Source organism: Pseudonaja textilis, chromosome Z (assembly GCF_049901715.1).
Source record: "Pseudonaja textilis isolate UNSWEBS1 chromosome Z, rPseTex1.2, whole genome shotgun sequence".
Classification (NCBI taxonomy): Eukaryota; Metazoa; Chordata; class Lepidosauria; order Squamata; family Elapidae; genus Pseudonaja; species Pseudonaja textilis.
The window spans coordinates 9987888-10009446 of NC_142008.1; the positions used below are offsets into that span (position 1 = coordinate 9987888).

The 21559-nt window shown below is 36.4% G+C and overlaps 1 protein-coding gene across 1 annotated transcript in view; it reads right to left on the bottom strand.

Annotated features, from left to right (window-relative positions):
• Nucleotides 1-21559, bottom strand: part of PTPRN2 (protein tyrosine phosphatase receptor type N2) — a 609242-nt gene that overhangs the window by 429400 nt on the left and 158283 nt on the right. Inside the window, exon 10 of the mRNA XM_087917130.1 lies at nt 16041-16120. Coding sequence (XP_087773256.1) covers nt 16041-16120 — 80 coding nt within the window. The remainder of the gene's footprint in view (nt 1-16040; nt 16121-21559) is intronic.

Sequence of the window (21559 nt, forward strand, 5' to 3'; positions counted from 1 at the left end):
TAGCCATCCAGACCGGACCTCGGCCAGCCTTAGATCTGGGGTAACGCCTCGGCTCCTTGCTACTTGGACAGCCAGACCAGTGGCAGTGGGCTCCGGAACCACAGAATTGGCCAGCTGATGGGCCGCAGCCTGCTGGAAACCATTGGCCCTTGCACACAAAGGATGGCAAGTGCACGGCCATTTCTGGCAGCAGCTGTCCCACCCCCTATGAGCTGTCACCCACCAAATACCCCTGGATTCCCTTCCCAACACCAAACCTAAAGGCGCCCCGCATGAGCAATGTCAAGCTGGCCATGCCCCCATGTCCAGTCAGCTGCAACCACCATGGCCGCACCCCTCTCCCTGGCCTGCCCTGGACAACCACAATGCTGATCCGGCCATTCATTAAATCAAGTTTGACACCTCTGCTGTAGACAAAGTAATAAATGAACCAATAGTCTACATTTATGGGAGCAATCAATTAAAATATACTTGAAGAGCTACTTCAGAATTTGGGATTGTCCCACCCATCCTTATTTACTATGATTACAAGGAAAAAGTAATAATAGGAAAAACATCATTGATGTACCATGCAAGGAGAGAAAAGAGCAGAATCTATTCAATGTTTTGTCAGCAATCTTCTCAGAATTTTTCAACAATTTCAGCCATAATGAAAATTGGGAGCCTCACATAAAATCAAAAGCTGCCAATATGAATTTGCCTTATTCTATGGCAAATGAACCTTATGTACAAAATAAGATGTTTATTAACAAAAAGACTGTCATGTGAATTTCCTAATGTTTCTCAAAGAAGCTTTAGTTCCAAAACCCAAATATTTCAGTTTTTGCCATATTCCAAGACCAGCATGGATCACTATCATTCCTATCATTGCCAACATTTTTCTTATAACATATTTTAAGCAGTAGCCACCACACATATTGTTACAATTTTTCCACCTTCCTTAATTCTCATTCTTTCCAGAAAATGAACTATTTGGGAAAATTGAGTTATATTTTATGCTAGCTTCACCCTTTTGTAGTTTACAATGGTAATGAGGCAGGTGTTACAAGTATGCAAACTTATTTAAATTTAAAAGAAATAATGGCACAAACTTCTTTTAATGAATGCTAAAGTGTCATCACACTCAATTCCTCCTACTGATCTAACTATGATATGAGAAGAGAAGCATGCATACTAATAACATCAACATCTTCTCAGACCCTAAGGCAGCCTTAGTTGTTTATTTCACATGCACGCACACACACACACAAGAGAGAGAGAGAGCATGCTGATTTGACTGCAGCAAAATACCTTAAAATTCATAGTATTAAAAATTTGTAAAAATACTTTAAATAGAAAAACAAATATCAGCATTGGGTAGAGAAATATTCTTTTTTTTCATCCCGGTCTGTCTTTCACTTGGCGTGCTAAGAACCTAGAAGTTTATTGTAAGACAGATTATTCTCCTTTCATCAGAAATTTTCTGGACAACTGATCAATTCAGTTAACACCAGAAAACCTCCATCATGGAAAATATCTAGTGAGATTTTGTTCCTTATAAGAATATGTATAATATAATATAAGAATATAAGAATATATATTTACAGATCCCTCACATCCTGGACATAAACTGTTTCAACTCCTACCCTCAAAATTATGTTATAGAGCACTGCACACCAGAACAACTAGACACAAGGACAGTTTTTCCTCCAAACGACATCACTCTGCTAAACAAAATTCCCTCAACACTGTCCAACTATTTACAAAGTCTGCACTACTATTACTGTTAATCTTCACATCACTCCTTATCACCCATCCCCTCCTACTTGTGACTGTATGACTGTAACCTTGTTGCTTGTATCCTTACGATTTATATTGACTGTTTCCTAGTATGATTTGATTGCTTATTTTACCCTATGACTATCATTAAGTGTTGTACGTTATAATTCTTAACTCTTGATGAATGTATCTTTTCTTTTATGTACACTAAGAGCATCTGAACCAAGGCAAATTCCTTGTGTGTCCAAGTACACTTGGACACACTTGGCTATTCTATTCTATAGGTGGCATTAAAAAAAAAATCATCTGAAAACTTTTTCAACAAAATTCCACTTCTCAATTGCTCACTTGATATGCCCCCAATGGATAAGCTCAGAACCTGTGGTTTTCAAATAAGGTATCCACTCCACCTCAGTACTTTGGGATATTTTCACTGAAAGCACAACAGCTCGGCATTCCTCTGATGATATGTACAGCCATAAGTAAAAGAACGATGCAAATTCCATATATACCTACAATAGACTTTGAAACCTTACATTTAAAAAAACGAGTACTATCTGTAGGTGTTAATGGAAGAATATCCATGGCTACTCAAGTTACAGGCCTTACTAGGATTCATTCCCTTTGAATGTTGGGTTCAAAAAAGGAGAGTGTAAGAAAGTCATCTATATATGGCAGAGAAATAAGTTTGTGTTATCTTCTCTTGAAGATAGTGAATGGAAGTATAAAAATAAGAATTAAGTCAACAGAATTTGGGTTGGTAGCAGTAACAGCAGGCTATTGGACTGGAAGAAAAATCAAAAGTACACATACAGACTGGGTGAAACCAGGCTCAATAGAAATAGCAGTAACTGTGAGAGAGATCTTGGAGTCTTAGTGGACAACCAGCTAAATATGAGCCAGCAATATGTGCAGCAGCAGCCAGAAAGCTAATGCAATCCTAAATTGCATTAACAGAGGGATACAATCGAGATCTAGGAAGGTACTAATACCACTCTATAAAACCTTAGTAAGACCACACCTAGAGTACTGTATCCAGTTTTGGTCACCACACTATTAAAAAGATACTGAGACTCTAGAAAAAGTGCAGAGAAGAGCAACCAGGATGATTAGGGGACTGAAGACTAAAACATATGAAGAACGGTTACAGGAACTGGGCATGGCTAGTCTAGTGAAGAGAAGGACCAGGGGAGACATGATAGCAGTCTTCCAATATTTGAGGGGCTGCCACAGAAAGGAAGGGGTCAAGCCATTTTTTAAAGTGCCTGTAGGCCAGACAAGGAATAATGGATGGAAACTGAACAAGGAGAGATTTAACCTGGAAACAAGGAAAAACTTTCTGACGGTGAGAACAATCAACCAAGGGAACAGCTTGCCCTCAGAAGTTGTGGGAGCGCCATCACTTGAGACTTTCAAGAATAGATTGGACTGCCATTTGTCAGAAATGGTGTAGGGTCTTCTGATTGGGTGGGGGGTTGGACTAGATGACTTACAAGGTCCCTTCTGACTCTGATTATCTGTAAGACCTCCAAGTCCCTTCCAACTCTGTTATTCTGTATTCTGTACTCATACTTCATACCATAGTTTTTTGAGACTGAAGAATGCCAAAGACTTCATTTATATGCAGGGTTTTTTGTGGTTTTCTATACATTTATATGCAGGGTTTTTTGTGGTTTTCTATACATTTCTATACAAATGTTTTCTATGTACTGTTCTAAATATAAATTATGTAGCTTACAAAAAAAATCAGAATAAGGAGCAAACATATTATTTATCAATAATCCACTAATTATAGAATGTGCAACTAACATCCTTCTCTATCACATATCCAAATAAAATAGTCACATAATTCAATACAACAATATCCATATTTTTGACACCATTGTTTTGAATGCAAATAATGAAAACTTTACCACCTGAATCTTCTTCAGCTGAGCAGATTAGTATAAATCTTATATGCTGACAGTTATGACCTTCTCTCTAGCAAACACTTGTCAAAATTAATTACTTAGATGTTGGAATGGGTGAACTTTTGCCTATTTTACTTGTAAGTGATCTAAAACAAATAGACAGAAAGCTTTGGCAAAAGTCATATGGTTGGATCTGGTATACAAAATTGTTTTGTCAATCTGTTACAGCATTTAAACGTCATCATGATTTCTTGCCAATCAAATCCACCCTTATTAAAGAAGAAAGATTTATAAGACTGACTAGATGATTATTCCATTTCTATGACTGCTGTCACCACGTATGTCTAGTATTGAATTATTGTAATAATTGGGGTTCCCCAATCCTCACTTGGTTTCTTTCATTTTTAAATAAATTTTATTAATTTTCCAAATTTTAAAAAACATAAAACAAAACTTTATACATTGTTATCAACATCAAGACATCTTTTGCATTTCCTCACATTTTTCAGTATATGTATTTACTTATTCCTTTACCATTGCATCTTACTCTTACTATAAATCAATATCTTTTATCCTTACATCTCAATCTTCTCCATGGTATATTTACATATTTACATATGCCCTCATTCTTTTCCTAATTGCCATTTTATTTTCTTTTTATTTCTAAACCACTCATACCAGGCATCCCAGGCCCTCTAATAAATTGAATCTTCTCTGTCTTTTATTTTCATCCTTAGCCTGTCCATCTCTATAATACAATCTATTATTTTTTTAATAACCATGCCTTCCGGTGGAACCCTTTTTTCCTTCCAGAGTTGTGCGTATGAGATCCTTGCAGCTGTTAATATATGTAACATAATATATCTATCTGTTTTATTGCATTTTTATGTTATTATATCTAATAAAAAGGTTTCCGGATTAAATTCAGTTTTCTGATTTGTGATTTCTTCTATCCATTGTCTAATTGTATTCCAATATTTTTTCACTTCCTGGCATGTCCACCAGGTATGAAAATAAGTGTCTTTTTCTTTTCCACATTTCCAACAATTTGGGTCTGAATTAAACATTTTTGCCAATCTAGCGGGAGGAAGGTGCCATCTGTAGAACATTTTGTATTGATTTTCCTTGTATGCTGTGGATGTAATTAGTTTGTAATTTGATCCTCACATTCTCTCCCAATTTTCCAGGTCTATATTATGGCCAACATTTTTTGCCCATACCACCATCGTCTGTTTGACCACCTCCTCTTCCATTTTAAAATCTAGTAGAAAGTTATATATTCTTGAAATCATTTTCTTCTCCATTTCTTGTAGAATTTTATCTAATTGATGCTTTTCCATACAGAAACCAAATTGTTCTTTGTCTTTCTGATATCTTGCCTGGATTTGCATGTATGGCCACCAATCTATCTTTATATTTTGTTGCTGTAATTCTTGTCCCATTTTTAAACTTCCTTGTGGGTTTAATAGGTCTTTGTAACTCCTCTTTTTTCCCAGATCCATTGCATTTGGGTATATTTATGCTTCCATAGTTGACAACCAGTTCGGTATTTTTGTATAATGATTCTTTTTAATCTTGTTCCATGTCCGAATTAATGAATCTCTAATCATGTGTCTCTGAAAATATGCATGCTGTTTACATTTCCCATCCTATAGGAAACTATGCCACCCTCTCTGCAAGTTGTGACCCTTCTATTTTCCAGGTTGATCCAATCTTTAATCCATACCATAGCAGCAGCCTGATAATACATTTCCCAGTCAGGGAGTCCAAAGCCACCCCTTTCTCTCTTGTCCTGTAACAATTTCATTTTTATCCTAGCTTTTTTCCCATCCCAAATAAATTTACTTATTATTCGATCTAATTCCCTAAAAAAGGTGTTATCCAATCTTATTGGTACAGTTTGAAAAAGATATAGTATTTTTGGTAGGGTAGACATTTTAATTGCCTCAATTTTCCCCAGTAGTGATAGCTGTAATTTTCCCCACGTTTCCAATTCTTTTTTTATTTGTATTATTAATTTGTCATAGTTATCTTTTTAAATTGAAGAGCATCTTGCTGTTAATCAAATAAAATATTTTACCTTTTTCAAACTTTGCATTCCCAATTTTCCTTCTAATTCTTTTTTTTTTTTGCTTATCTTTTAAATTTTTAGTCAATAATTTTGTTTTGTTTTATTAATCTTAAGGCCTGCGACCTTGCCAAATTCCTCTATTTCCTTTATTAATTTTACTCCCATATCTTCTGGATAAAGAGAAGGGGTGACAGTGGGTATCCCTGCGTTGCTCCCTTGTTGATCTTAAATGTTTCCGTTCTGTCACCATTCATTATTATACCGGCCGTCTGTGTTGTATAAATTGTCGAAATCAATTTAATAAATTTATTGCCAAATTGCATGTTTTTTAATTGTTGTATTATGAACTGCCAATTAAGATTGTCAAATGCCTTTTGTGCATCAAGGAAGACCATTGCCAACTGTTTTCCTGGGTTTGCTTCATAATATTTTATTATATTCAATACCACTCTAGTGTTATTTTTAATTTGCCTATATTCAGTAAGAATCTGTTTTGGTCGCTATGAATGATTTGATTAAGGGTTTTTTTCAATTTTTCTGCCATTATGCACATTAATATTTTATAATCAACATTTAAAAGGGATATAGGCCTGTAATTTTGAATTAATTGATGGTCCAAATCTTCTTTTGGGATCAATGTTATGTATGTCTCCCCCCATGACTTAGGTAATTTTGCTGTCGTCAATACCTCATTATAGAGTTCTAATAATTGCATTTCTAATTTTCCTTGAAGCGTTTTATACAGTTCCCCAAGGAGACCATCCGGTCCCGGTATCTTATTGTTTTTCTGTTTCAGGATTGCCTCTTGCAGTTCTCTTAATGTTATTTCCCTGTTTATCTCTTCTTTATTCTCTTCCGGGATCACAGGTAGCCCTTTTCTTTCTAAGTAATGTTGGATATTTCACTCTGGTACGTCTTCCCTACTATATAATTCCTCAAAAAAACTTTTAACAATATGTTTTTTCTTTTAAGTTTGATGTTATAGCATACCATCAGCGTCCTTCAATTGTTGGATTGCTCTTTTTTCTTTTTCTTTCTTAAGTCTATAGGCTAGCCACCTTCCTGGCTTATTCGTGTGTTCAAAATAATTCTGTTTTATCTTTTTCATGTCCTGTAACCATTCATCTTGTGATAAAATGTTCAATTTATGTCTAATCATTATCCTCTCCATATTTGCTGTCTTATTATGTGGTGTTTTTTCTAGTGTTTTTTCTAATTCCTTAAGAGTATCTAGTAGTTTAGATTGTTCTCCTTTTTTCCCCTTATATCTACATGTATTATATGAAATTGCTAAGCCCCTGATATATGTTTTAGTCAAGTCCCATAGGTTTGGAATTGATGTTTGTTGTTTTTTGTTTTCCTTCAGAAAAAACTCCAATTCTTTTTCCATCATCTTGACACATTCTTTTCTCTTTTTTAGGATCTCCTTGTTTAGCATCCATCTTCTGTTTTTTTTCAATCCTTTCCAAATTATTTTAATGGGATTATGGTCCGCCCATGTGTTAGATTCAATTTCTATTTCTTTTATATAACGTTCCATTTCCTAATTTATCCATAACATATCCAATCTTGATCATGATGCGTGTGGTGCTGAATAGTAAGTATACTGTTTTTGTCTGGATTTCTTTCTCTCCATATATCTTTTAATCCTAATTCTTCCACCATTTGATAAAATACTTTTGGTAATGTTTTCCTTTTCCTTTTTTCCCTAGATTTTCGTTATTGTGGTCTTTTCCTAAATTTGCTATTGCACTGAAATCACCTAGCAGGCATATGTTCTCATATTCCTGTTCTACTGAGTTTTTGTATAGTTTGGTATAAAAATTTTCTTGTTTCTCGTTCGGTGCATATATCACTGTAAATAACATTTTCTTATAATTTATATAAACTTCTAACATCAAAATCCTACCCTCCTCGTCTGCATATACCTGTTTTGCTTGTAAATGTTTCCTAATGTATATTGCTATCCCCCTCTTTATTGGTTGGGCTAGAGAAAAGTATAAATCTCTTAACTTTGGTGCTTCTAACAGTTTACTTTGATGTTTCTGGATATGTGTTTCTTGAAGGCATATAATATCTAAGTTCAGTTTGTGTAGTTTAGTTATCGTTTTTTCCTCTTAATTTGTGAATTTAAACCACTGATGTTAATGGAAATCAATTTGATTTCTTCCGCCATCTTACTCCATAGTTGTTTCTTGTTGAAGCTTATTTGGTGTCTCGTTCTTACGCCTTCTCTTTCCACTTCTTCCTGCTCTCTTTCCTCTTGTTCTGTTTCTCTTTCCTCCACACAATCTTCTTCTTGGCTCCTACTTTCCACTTCCTCTTTGCTGTTCTAGTCTTCTCCTGATACCACATATAGTTCAAAGAATTCCCTTGCTTTTTCTATACTGTCTATTTTAAATTTTTATCCTGCCATGATATTAACATTCCCTCTGGGATGAGCCATTTGAACAGGATGTTATTCTTATTCAGTTGGGTGGCCCAGAATCTGTATTTCTTTCTATGTTCCTTATTCTTCTTGGAATTTGTTTCAACATTACAATTTCTGTTCCCTTAAATATCAATGGTTTGTCTCTTGTCACTTTATATGTCTTATCTCTCAATTGTTTCTTTGAGAATTGTATATGAACCTCTCTTGGAAGTCTAAAACGTCTTGTATAGTTGGTATATATTCTATATACTTTGTTGATTTCCCTTTGAACTTCTTGGCCCTCTTTTTGTAACACTCTGCTATGAGATCTGCCATTAATTTGGGCAAGTCCTCCCCTTTTCTTCTGTTACATTCTGAAATCTGAGGAAGAAATCAACCTTTTCCATCTCCAAATATGCAATTGCCTCTTCTAATTTCTTGTTCTCTCCCATTAATTTCTGTTCTATTGATTCTACTTTCTTATCTGTTTGTTAGACCTTTGCCTCCACTGCTTTCATTTTATATTCCGTCTTTACTACTGTTTGTTGGATTGTACTTATCTTCTTCTCTAGTTTCCACATTTTACCTTTCATTTCCCCCATTTCAGTTTTAAAGTCTGCGTGGTTTCTCACCATCATTTCTTGTATTGTTCTTAATGCCATTTGAATTGTTTGCATATTTGATACCTGATTTACTTTGTCAGGATTCATCATGCCCTCTATGGAACATTGTCCTGCTGGTGATGTTATCGTTGATGTTGTTTTCTTCCCAATCTTAGTGGTAGTTGTCATGGTGGACATAGGCTTCCCAAATCTACCTATTTTCTTAAGAAAGTCTTTCAATATTATAATCTGTTGTATCAACTCCCTTCTGCATTTTCTATGTTTATCTCTTCCCTTTTGTCTTATTCTAATCCCTTCAGTTTATCATTACAGGGTTTAATATACTTAATAATGTCTCTCCTTAATTTTATGCACAATATATTTATACATATCTTTTCTTAAGTTTACAGTTATGAAGAATGTAGCTATCTATGAAATAGGATACATAAATTAATTCTTCTTGCAAACAATCAGTTGCTGGTGGTGCATCGTGGCATTGGTGGATGGAGCAAGACATGATGTCCCAGATGTGCTCAACTGGATTCAGGTCTGGGGAACAGGCGGGCCAGTTCATAGCATCAATGCCTTCGAGTTGCAGGAACTGCTGACACACTCCAGCCATATGAGGTCTAGCATTGTCTTGCATTAGGAGGAACCCAGGGCCAACCGCACCAGCATATGATCTCACAAGGGGTCTAAGGATCTTATCTCGGTACCTAATGGCAGTCAAGCCTGCTCTGGCTAGCACATGGAGGGCTGTGGGTCCCCTAAAAAAATGCCACCCCACACCATTACTGACCCACTGCCAAACCAGTCGTGCTGGAGGATGTTACAGGCAGCAGAACGTTCTCCACAGCATCTCCAGATCCTCTCACGTCTGTCACAAATGCTCAGTGTGAACTTGCTTTCATCTGTGAAGAGCACAGGGCGCCAGTGGCAAATTTGCCGATCTTGATGCTCTGGCAAATGGCAAACGTCCTGCATGGTGTTGGGCTGTAAGCACAACCCCCACCTGTGGACGTTAGGCCCTCATATCACCCTCATGGAGTCTGTTTCTGACTGTTTGAGCAGCCACATGCAGTTTTGTGGCCCGCTGGAGGTCATTTTGCAAGGCTCTGGTAGTGCTCCTCCTGTCCCTCCTTCCACAAAGGCAGAGGTAGCGGTCCTGATGTTAGGTTGTTGCCCTCCTATGGCCTCCTCCACGTCTCCTGATGTACTGGCCTGTCTCCTGGTAGTGTCTCCATGCTCTGACAGATATAGAAAACGTTCTTGCTACAGCTTGTATTGATGTGCCATCCTGGATGAGCTGCACTACGTGAGCCACTTGTACGGGTTGTAGACTCTGTCTCATGCTACCACTAGAGTGAAAGCACCGCCAACATTCAAAAGTGACCAAACCATCAGCCAGAAAGCATAGAAACTGAGAAGTGGTCACCACCTGCAGAACCACTCATTTATTGGGGATGTCTTGCTAACTGCCTATGCTTTCTACCTGTTGTCAATTCCATTTGCACAACAGCATGTGAAATTGATTGTCAACCAGTGTTGCTACCTAAGTGGACAGTTTGATTTCACAGAAGTGTGATTGACTTGGAGTTATATTGTGTTATTTAAGTGTTCCCTTTATTTTTTTGAGCAGTGTAATTTGTAGGTAGGTAATTAAAGGATTAAACTCTCAAATGTAACTGCTATATGCACAGCAATTATGTACATTACAATTATACATATAATATATCTACAAGATCTATAAGACTATCCCACAGAGAGAAAATGTGTCTTATTGACAGTAGTTATCTACATTTAGTAAAGAGGAACCAAAGAAAATCAGTGATACAACCTTTATATGAATGCATAGTGTTCTTTTATATTAAGTACGGTAGTACTTCCAATATTGTCAGTAATCAATTTCTAGAAGAGACAGGAAAACCTGAGAATATTTCCAAGATCTTGAAACTAGATTACAAGGATTTTTGTCAAGCAAGAAAATATTTTCCTATCTAAGCAAGACAACTGGTCAATATAGTATTGGTAAGTTCAATTCCATGCATAATTTTTAATGAATTTGGAGACAGGGAATATTTGGAAAAAGACAGTTTTGGTCAGAGGTTGGATTCTACCAGTTTGCACCTATTCACTAGAACTGGTTGTTAACATTCTAAGCAGTTCAGAGAACCAGTTTTTAGAAGAAATTACTGGCCTAATCCTGTGAGGAAGGCAGCAAGGAAACATTCTGATGTTGCTTACACAAACTGCCTCTCCATTAACCCTTATTACGTTCTTGGCAGGACTAAACTTCCTGTCTCTGGAACTTCTCTGGAGTTTTTTCCCCACCTTTGCTGGCACTTTACCTGTATGGAGTGACCATTCAAAGTTACAATGGCACTGTAAAAAGTGACTTATGACCATTTTTCACACTTACGACTATTGCAGCATCCCCACAGTCTTGAGAGGGCAGGCGAGGAGATGCATGCCTCAATGTGAGTGCCTCGGGTGGCCAGGCTTGGTGGCCAATAACATGACCAATGGCTTGGTGGCCAATAACATGACCACCAAGCCATGTCTACCACCTAAGCCACACCCACAGAACCGGTTGTTAAAAAAATTGAATCCCACCCCTGGTTTTAGTGCATTTTTTTCTTATTATCATACTCTATTTTTATGGAAAGTTTTGTGCATCATAACACAAGCAAATTCCATATTTATAGAATTTAGACTTTTTTATGTTGGCAAGAATAAAAATATTTTCTTAGCTTTTCCTCTATAAGTGCTGTTGCTAATCATCTTCATAGAAAAGTAATAACTATCATACATGTACAAAAATGGCCTTGATGGATTTGTTAAATTGTCAGAACTTATACATGGCTATCTACTAGCAATCAGGTACAATATGAAAATCTACTAGATTATTTGCTTGCAATGTTTTCAACACAATTCTCTTTTCAAGCAAGAAATATACCCATGAACCTTGCTGTCCACTGTTCATATTTCAATTGTTTTTCAAGAGATTTGCACAAATTTTACATGTAACCTACGAATGTCTATAAAATATGGTCAAATAGTCAACAGAGTCAGTATGATATAGTGGTGAAGAGGCTGACATAAAAACTAGGGGACTTTAAGTTCTAGTCCCACCTTGGACATGAAAGCCAGCTTGATGATTGGCTTTGGACCAGTGGTAGGATTGAAAATTTTTTACTACTGGTTCTGTGGGCATGGCTTGGTGGGCATGGCAAGGGAAGGATAGTGCAAAATCTCCATTCCTTCCCCACCCCACTGACCTGATTTCCAGTTCCGTTCTCCTGTGCAGAGCAACCAAAGAAGATCCAGCCAATCAGCTCGGACTCGGGAGGCAGAGAATAGATGGGGGTGGGGCTAGTCAGAGGTGGTATTTGCTGGTTCTCTGAACTACTCAAAATTTCCTCTACCGGTTTTCCAGAACTGGTCAGAACCTGCTGAATACTACCTCTGCTTGGACTACTCACTCCCTCTCAGTTCAATCCTATTTATGGGAAAACAGGAGGCAGGAGTATTAGATATGTTTGCTATCTTGAGTTGACATATAGATATAAACAAGTGAATAAAATAATCTAATAGTAAAAATAATGATCATGGCTGAGGCAGTACAACCGAATTTCCACATTTTTATGAGATAGACATAAAAATGAATAGATCTTGATTAATTGTAGATACTGCAACTTTACTAATTTTCTTAATCATGCCCTACAGGCATACCTGTTAAATACAGCTCATAAAGTAGACTTTTAAAAATCTCATTTTAATCTTTTTGTACCAAATAGTAGTAACAATTGTTTTACTGCTAAGAAGAGTAGCTGTGATCTTGCATGGATTGTTGGATTGTACCTCCTATATATGTGTTTGCCTTACAAGTTGTATATTGGCTATGCACAAAGTTTCATAATTCTATATAAAATATGGCATCTGGAAAAACATTTTTTCATATTGTCTAAAGGATATTTATGCTGGACTATCATTTAACATTGATATTAATAGCATTGATATTAATGCTCAAGGTTCGTTGGGCAGTCCGGTTTGAGCTTCTTCAGCGACAGACCGAAATCTCATCTCTGCGAGGCTTCGATCTGTGCTCGCTGCTGGAGTGCCCTGAGCTGGCTGGTTTCAGGGCTAAGCTACCCCATAGAGGTGGTGAAGAGGGGGGAGACTGCCTGCAGGGTTGAGGAGAGCCGCATCTCTTCTCCCCAGCTGGCCATTACTCCCTTTCCTGAAGGTGGTTGCAGCGGTGGTCAGAAATGGCCACCACAAAGAAGAACTCAACCGGAAAAGAATGTGTAGGAGGAAGATAAGAAGAGAAAGTTTTGGCTGACCGGTTCAAACAGTAAAAGCAACAAATAAGGTACCCTGGAATTAAAACTATTAAAAAACAATAACATTGTTCCCTAAGAAGATTTTTAAGCTGCGAAGGAGAGAGAAAAAGGAAAAGATTTGGGTTTTTTTTTCTCCTTTTCCTATATTGACAGCTAAGAGACTTAAGCAAGAAATTGGAAAAAAGTCCACTTTGACATCAATAGGCATTTAATGCTGAAAATAAAAAAATCAAAGGGATAATAAAGATTTCTGGATAATTAAAAGCTTTTGAAAATAGGAAAGGAGAGAAAAAGAATAAAAGGGCAGGATCTGGAAGGGAGGAGACTGCCTGGAATTAAAAAAGAACTTACAGCAAAATCTCAACAAGACTTCCAAAAGATACATTCTAACTGAAATATCACAACAAAAACCCCAGGAAGAGAAAGTCGAAAAAGAAATAAGAAGATATAACTTGAGACTATCTGGATTACTTGATGATTTCTGGATTCTTGGTTATTGTTTTGAATGTCTAAAATCAATCCGGTGGTTGTTTAAAACTGTTTAAAATAGCTCCACTTTTAGAAGAATTGAAAATGGAACTTAAAAAGTATAAAGATGCACAAGAAGGGAGATAGGTTCTTTTGGCTTCATATTTCAGTTTTTAGAAATAGAGATTTGGAATTATGAAAAACAACAAGAAATGCCTGCAGATCAAGAAGATTGCGACAAAGAAGAAGCCATGTTTAATGAACAAGTAATCTTAGATGGGGGGGAAAAGGAAAGAGGGGAAAGAGAATGGAAAGTTTAAGATTGGGAAAAACAACTCCACAAAAAAGTAGAGTGAAAAATAAGTATAAAATCAGAAAGCAACAGAAGAGGGAAATGCGGAAGAGAGAATTAGAAGTAGAGAGACAAGGGGGTAAAAAGGGGAGGGAGAAGATGAGAGGGAAGAAAGAAAGGAAAAGAAGTTATAAAGGACAGAAACAAAACATAGAGAAACAGGGCCTATTTAGAGATAATGGGTGAAAATTTAATGGAAAAAGGGATTCTGCAAAGGTACATAAGATAGTATGGTTATATTAGAAACGGAAATAATTTTAGAAAATATGAAACAATGTATGATTAAAATGTCTAATAAAATAGCTATCGTAATTCAGTGGAATGCTTGTCAATAAATAAATGTAACAAAAGTATATTTAATTATTTATAAAACATATGTGAAGAGAAATAAGGGAAAAATTAATTATGGAGATTATATGTGTTTTTAAGGAAGTATGATATTTAATTGAAAAGAAGTATTAAAGATGTTTAAGACTTTAATGATTATTAATGATAGAACTGAACTGGAATGGAATGAGGGTTTATAATTACATATATTTACAATCCTTTTTTAAAGAAAAGAATATAGTGTGTATTATAAGAATGTACCAAGCAGAATTTGATTGGAAGTTATGTATTATGTATTATATTGAAGGTCATAATCTTAAGGTATATACTGAAGTTTAAATAAGAGTTGAATGGATGTAATTAAAAGATATAAAAGGTGTCATACTCCAATTAGTAACTACAGGAGAAAATTTGTTTAATGAGAAAAGATAATATGAAATTGAAACAGAACAGATAAAAGTAGAAATATAATGATTTGAATTGATATGAGATAATCAAAATAAAATTGAGAAAATTAAAAGAGGGGAAAAACTATATAGAAAATGTAAAATAGTATAAGATATGGAATAGAATACAAGAGGGAGCATGAAATTGAGTTTTGTGTCTGTATAAAGAAGTTCAACCCGGGACCATGCTATTTTCAAAAAAGATGTTTTACTTGTATTTTGTATGTGTGAAAACCCAAATAAAACTTTATTAAAAAGAAAAGGTTCGTTGAGATACTTCCTTCTGTTTCTTGAAACTTTCGAATGGAAATGGCCATCACAGACAGGCCCATCACACATGATTACTCAACAAATGAATTTTGAAAGAACTGCAGCAAAAAAACTGGCAATGGCAAAATCCAATACCAATAATATTATTTCTATAAGCTATAATATTGTTTTGTTCTTGCTGATTTTGATTATTTTAGGCAGTTTCATTCTATGGCCAAGAGGCTACTATGGAGGCATATGAGGCAGCCACAAGAAATAGATGATGCCTGAACTATAAAAATATAAAGAGAAAGACTAAAAACATTGACTACCCTTTTATAGATGTACAGAAACAAATTACAGTGGAGTTTAGAAATACAAGAAGAAAACAGCATCCAGATCAGCACTTGATAGTTTAATGTAATATAGTTATACTAATCCTTATAAGGTAAAACTCAAAGAAGAGACAACAATGAACTCCTAATTAATTTATGCAGTAAAAGTCAATAAAAAACATAAACTATCTCAATATAATCAAGTAGAATTCCAAGCAGGATTCTGATAGGAAAACAATTTACAATCAAGACCATATTCCAGAGTGTCTATAATCAAATCTAGAGTGCTCTGCTGTACCTTTTTTCAAAAAAGAAATTTAGTTGTCAATTTGTAGTACTTACCATATGTAGGTTATGGGAATTGTTAATTTTATAGCAAAAACATGGTTATGGCCTCTATACTTCAGACATAAAAACCTAATTGTAACCATTCTTCTGTGCTATGCAATTATACAATTTGGAGATCACCAGGATCAAATATTCATTAAACAGTAAATATTTTTTTGCTTCGTAAACAACATTATGCGTTCTCTTTCACTACTATATCAAAGATTCCCCTCCACTTAATTCAATTATTTCATAAATAAAGAAGTGTCAGGCATTTCTAACTGAATGAAAGATGCTACTTAAGGTTTTCTATTTCAGCTACCACTACCTCTTCAAAAGCCTATTCATTAAACACCAATCTTCTGATGAGAAGAATTGTGTCTGTCTTTCTAATTTAAAATATAGGTGGGAAATAGTTGCATTCAAAAATAAAGATTCTTACCCGCTATTCTGACAACATCAGCAGTGGTGATACCAAGATCATTTGGGTGTACTTTGAAGGTCACAGCTGGCCCCAACATGCTACAAAAAGGGATTAAATTAAGGAATTAATGCAAGAAATTGGTAGCCAAGAAAGATAAAACATATGTGTCCAAGGATAACCATGCCCTTTTAATTTCCTTTTTGAAACTAAATACATAGATATTTGAACTAAAACGTGTAAATCATTTTAACTCTCTCACTAAAATTAGGGTTCACAAGTTCATTACTAATGGGGAAAAAACAGAATGCAGGGCCATCATGGTTCAATTTTCACTCATTACAAAACAAAAATCAATCTTGCCTTTAGTTATGGCATTCTCTGATAGACTCCTATCTAAGTATTAACCAGGTCTGATTCTGCTGAAATTGACAATAGCTTTTTAAAGAAGATACAATGACATCAAAATGATGCTATGTGTTTCAACACATTATTACATAAAATAAGTTACTTTATAATAATGGTTATATGCCAAGTATTATGTATTCCTTGAATCATTTATTCAATATCGTAAGGATATTATGTCATGTTATGTCATATAGTCATTATAACTGTTGAGAAGAGTTCATTCATTTTTCACCATTGAATTTGAGACTCTCTGCCTGAGACAGGGACCAATTTTATTCCTTTTTAAGTGATGTTCTTTATTAGAATGTATTCACCTATACCTTAATGGTGAACCTATGGCATGCATGCCGGAAGTGGCACATAAAGCCACTTATGCTAGCAGTGAGAGGTCGCCCAGAAGAGCACTACTGTGCATGCATGCATGCTGCCCACCTGACAGCTGATTGTCAGGTATCTGGGGCGTATGCGTCGGGGATGTGGGGGTGTGGGAGATGCATGCACATGTGCAGAGATGTGCAGGGCATGGGGGATCTCATGTGCATGCGCAGAGACACATGGCATGTGGGGAAATCACACGTGCATGTGCAGAGACACACGGTGTGCTGGGGGGTTGTGCACACATGTGGGGGACCCCACACGCATTGCCTTCTGGGTGCTGGCACGTGAATGTGAGCATGTGTGAGTGCATGCATATTTTTCAGCATGGGAGCCCCAAAAGGTTACCCACCACTGACCTATATCCATACAAGTGGATGTCTCCCATTGATGTTTATAAGAAAAAAAGATACAGTAATGGATAGAACTGGACATGCTATCTTTTATTTACAAGTGGAGACATGATATAAAGAACTAGTGTCTCTAACTAAGAGGGGTGGGCTTTTAAAAGTTCCAGCCAGCCTAGAAGAGGCAATTGAGAGAAAACTATTCTAAATAATGTTTTGCTGCATTAGCTTCTAACCTATTTAAACCAATGTGTCTTTCAGCGAACTTCCATGACTGAAATTGGACCTAAACTTTAAGTTTCTCCAGTCCTAAACTAAAACTTGACTCATTATACCACATAGACATGGAGTGAAATGCCGTGATACATTTCACTTCTGATCTTCAAAGCATAGGAAGTTCGTTCTTAAAGAAAATATTGATAACACTATGTGTATCATGTGTTTATGATATCATAGCTGGAAGAATTAAATATAGCTAAAACAAATGCTATCCATGAATTACAAATCTATAATTAAGTCACAATTGTTTATTTTACAGACATCAAATTCTATGGTAAAGAATTTCTGATTCTTGTATCGGAGCTCAGTATTAAAATCAATAAAAAGGGTATAATAGAACTAGAGTCTAGACCTTATTTACATTTACAGCTAAAATATTTCTGTAGAATTTGGCTCGATATTTTTTTTACCAAGTGAGTAAATTTCTAGTAATCATTTCCTGCACTGGAAAATAAAATAAGAGTCACCAGATCCAAGTACCTCAAAATACACTATATATGTGGCAAATAAGCCACCCTCTAAGCTCTGTAAACTTTCATTGGAAGATATACAATTTCCTTTCCTTTCCTCTCCTCTCCTTTCCTTTCCTTTCCTATTGCTCTCATTCCAATTAATTCCTAAACATTTCCCTCTCTTTTAATGGCATGCTAGTATAATTGAAGAAAACTTTTCATTTTTATGCCTTACTTTTAAGGCATATCAATCAATGTTTATCAATCAATCAATCAATCACTTATTAAAGGAAACAGTTCCCCTTTCCAGTCATGGCTAGGGAGCAGTGCTCACCACCATTTCCTAATTAAGAGAGACAGTATTCCATGGTCATGACACTGGCATTACTACACACCAAGGTACAAAGAATGATATTCTATACCAACCAAAGTGATACCTACTTCTCTCCTCACCTTTGCTTTCAAACTTCCAGGTTGGGAGGAGCTGGAGCAAGGAACAGGAGCAGTGGTGGTATGCTACTGGTTTGGCCCGGTTCACCTGAACTGGTAGTAAAAATTGCTAGCGGTTTGGCCAAACCGGTAGTAAAAAAAGTCCCCCATGATCAGCTGAGAGGAGAAAGAAGAGAAAAGCAAAAGATAGGCCTTCCCACCCAGCCCTGCCCTTTTCTCTTTTTTCTCCTCTTAGCTAATTGGCACTGCAGGCCTCAGCTGGTGTGTGGAAAGCTGCGTATGCGTTAGGTGCATATACTCATGATCACTGAACCAATTGTGAAATAGCTAGGATCTCACTGCTGAACAGGAGCTCACATGATCACATGATGCTCAAATCTTGAGCCCAGTCTGTCAGCTTTCCAGCTGACAAGCTTAGCATCTTTAACCCCTAAGTCATCACAGCCTCTTATTTATTACTTGGGTAGTCAACCTGGTGCCCTTTATCCAAAAGGAAAGATTTACCCACCAGATTCTCATAATGAATCTCTACTATGGAAGAGGTTAACCAACCATACAAGGGCCAATAAACTGAAGCTGAATTCAGGCATGTCAGAGTTTCTGTATATAGATAATTCTCAGGTTAGTAATTAGGAAGTCAGCTTATTATATATAATGTAGCATTCTACCTGAAAGGACAAATGAATGGTTTGAGAATCTTCCTAATTCCAGTCAAATTACAGGGGGGCTCAGGGACAAGGAATACTCTGTCTAGTTTCGGTTTATTCTTCATCTATTTCCCACTGGTAAAATATATTCTAAAAACTTCACAATTGGATTACTACAGTATTCTTTACTTAGAACTGCCAGTAATCATGTTCAAAAACTGATGCAAAGCACATGTTCATTTGCTAATTTAATTGCAGTTCTTAACTGCATTTAATTGCTGTTCTCAAAGAACTACACAGGTGTGAAGTACTAAAGGTAATTCAAGAAACTGATGTGAGTTTATGAAACCTTAACTGGCCCAGAATGTGTGGTGTCCTGGAGCCTAGTTATACTGTACTGATGTGCAAGAGCTTGTGGTTAATTTGCTGAATTTTGTGAGATAATTGAAAGCAGAGCAGAATTGTAACACCCAACACACTGTTCAGCAGTTCGGCAGTAGTGCAATGAAGCCAGCTGAACCAGTTGGTATACATTTATAAGCACACCACTGTTCAGGATCCAGGTGTTTAAAAGAGCTCTTCCCAAAATATCACCCAGTCTTCCTCATAGTTCTACTAAAGGATCTAGCTCAGAGCTCAGCAGACAAAAGTGCTACAGAATTCCATTTGTGAGCATGAAAATCTTCCACTGTTAGTATTCAATTCTTAGTGATCACATAGGTAAACATACTCAAGGTTCAGTGGTGGTATTCAACCAGTTTGGCCCGTTTCTGGTGAGCTAGTAGGAGCAACGAGCAGCAGAGACTGAACCTGTTCTCTCCGCCACTCTGCTGTTGGGCCCACCCACCGGCTCCCATACTCACTTTTATCTGCTGAATTTGAAGCGCAGCTGCTTTGTGCGACACAGAATAGTGCCGCGCAGCAGCTGCTGAAACAATCAGGATCGTGCAGGCTTGCAGGAGGCGAGTTAGAACGCCTCTGCACCTGTGCAAAGTGTGCATTTAGCATGTGGATGCATGCAAAATGTGTACATGTGCACAAAGCATTCCCACCAAGCCAAGCCCACCAAACCAGTGGCAACAATATTTGAATCCCACCACTGTCAAGGTTGATATGTTCTGAACCTGGCTATTTAGATTTTCCCCATGATACAACCAGCACCACTATACAGTAGTTAAATTTATCTACCTTGCTACTGATTAAACTTTTTATTTATTTCATTTTTCTCAGCATTATAGACTTTTCACTTTATGTGCCAAGAATATGATAACAGAGCCTGATCGTTTGTGTCCCAAGTGAGAATTCTGGATTGATTTGTTCTATAATCTGTTTGTTTGGGAAGGGGGTTGCTATCCCTGACATTCTCATAATATATAAAGCACAATCCTTTTTTCTATCAACATACTGCTAGCATATCTGTCACCAGTCCCATTAGTTTCCTCCACCTGGCATCACTAATATCAACAGCATATACTCTAGAAAAAAAATCTTATTAATTCAAAATTGCCTAGCTTCCATACTGTAGATAGTTTTGTGAATGCTAAAAAGAAATATCATGAGATTATTTTGAAATTATAGTTTACTTATTTCTAGTATCTAAATGTTGTTTCAAGGTTATTTTCTCAAATAATTTTACATTACAGTAAAATTATTACAAAACTCATTATAACCAAAAACATGTTATCTCCATGTCAGCCATGTTTTAATTTTGAATAGAAAAAAAAACTTTGGAAGTTATAGCCATACATTGCTAGTCAGGGGTGGGATTTTACAGGTTCGCACCTATTCACTAGAACCGGCTGTTAACATTCTAAGCAGTTTGGAGAACTGGTTGTTAGAGGAAATTACTGGCCTAATCCTGTAAGGAAGGCAGAAAGGAAACATTCTGGTGTTGCTTACAGAAACTGCCTCTCCATTAACCCTTATTACATTCTTGGCAGGACTAGACTTCCTGTCTCAGGAACATCTCTGGAGTTTGTTTCCCCTCCTTTGCTGGTACTTTGGTTGTGTGGAGTGACCATTCAAAGTTACAATGGCACTGAAAAAAGTGACTTATGACCATTTTTCACACTTATGACTGTTGCAGAATCCCACAGTCATGAGAGGCCAGGCGAGGAGATGCGTGCCTCGATGTAAGTGATGTTGAGTTGACCACACCCAGCCAGTCACATGGTCATCAACTAAGCCATGCCCACAGAACTGGTTGTTAAAAAAATTTGAATCCCACCCCTGCTGCTAATATATAGTTAGTTAATTTGTATAAGAAAGTCATTTATATTAATTTGAAATTCTTCCTTCTCCATTTCTCTTTAAGCAGTGCAGCAATGTTAGCATTAGCATTCGCCTAATTCTATCGTGCAATGGAAGAATATGAGTTTCTCATCAATGACCAAATTGAAAAGCAAGATAACGAATGGGGAGCATGAGTGCACAATCAATAGAAAATTGTTTGCATCATTTCAGTCGTAGAGCCACAATTAAATTTATAAATGAGACCACTTTAAGTACTTATAGATTATGGATTGAATCTCAGATGACCACACTTCTTGTCATGTGGTTCCTCATTAATAAAATATAAAGGA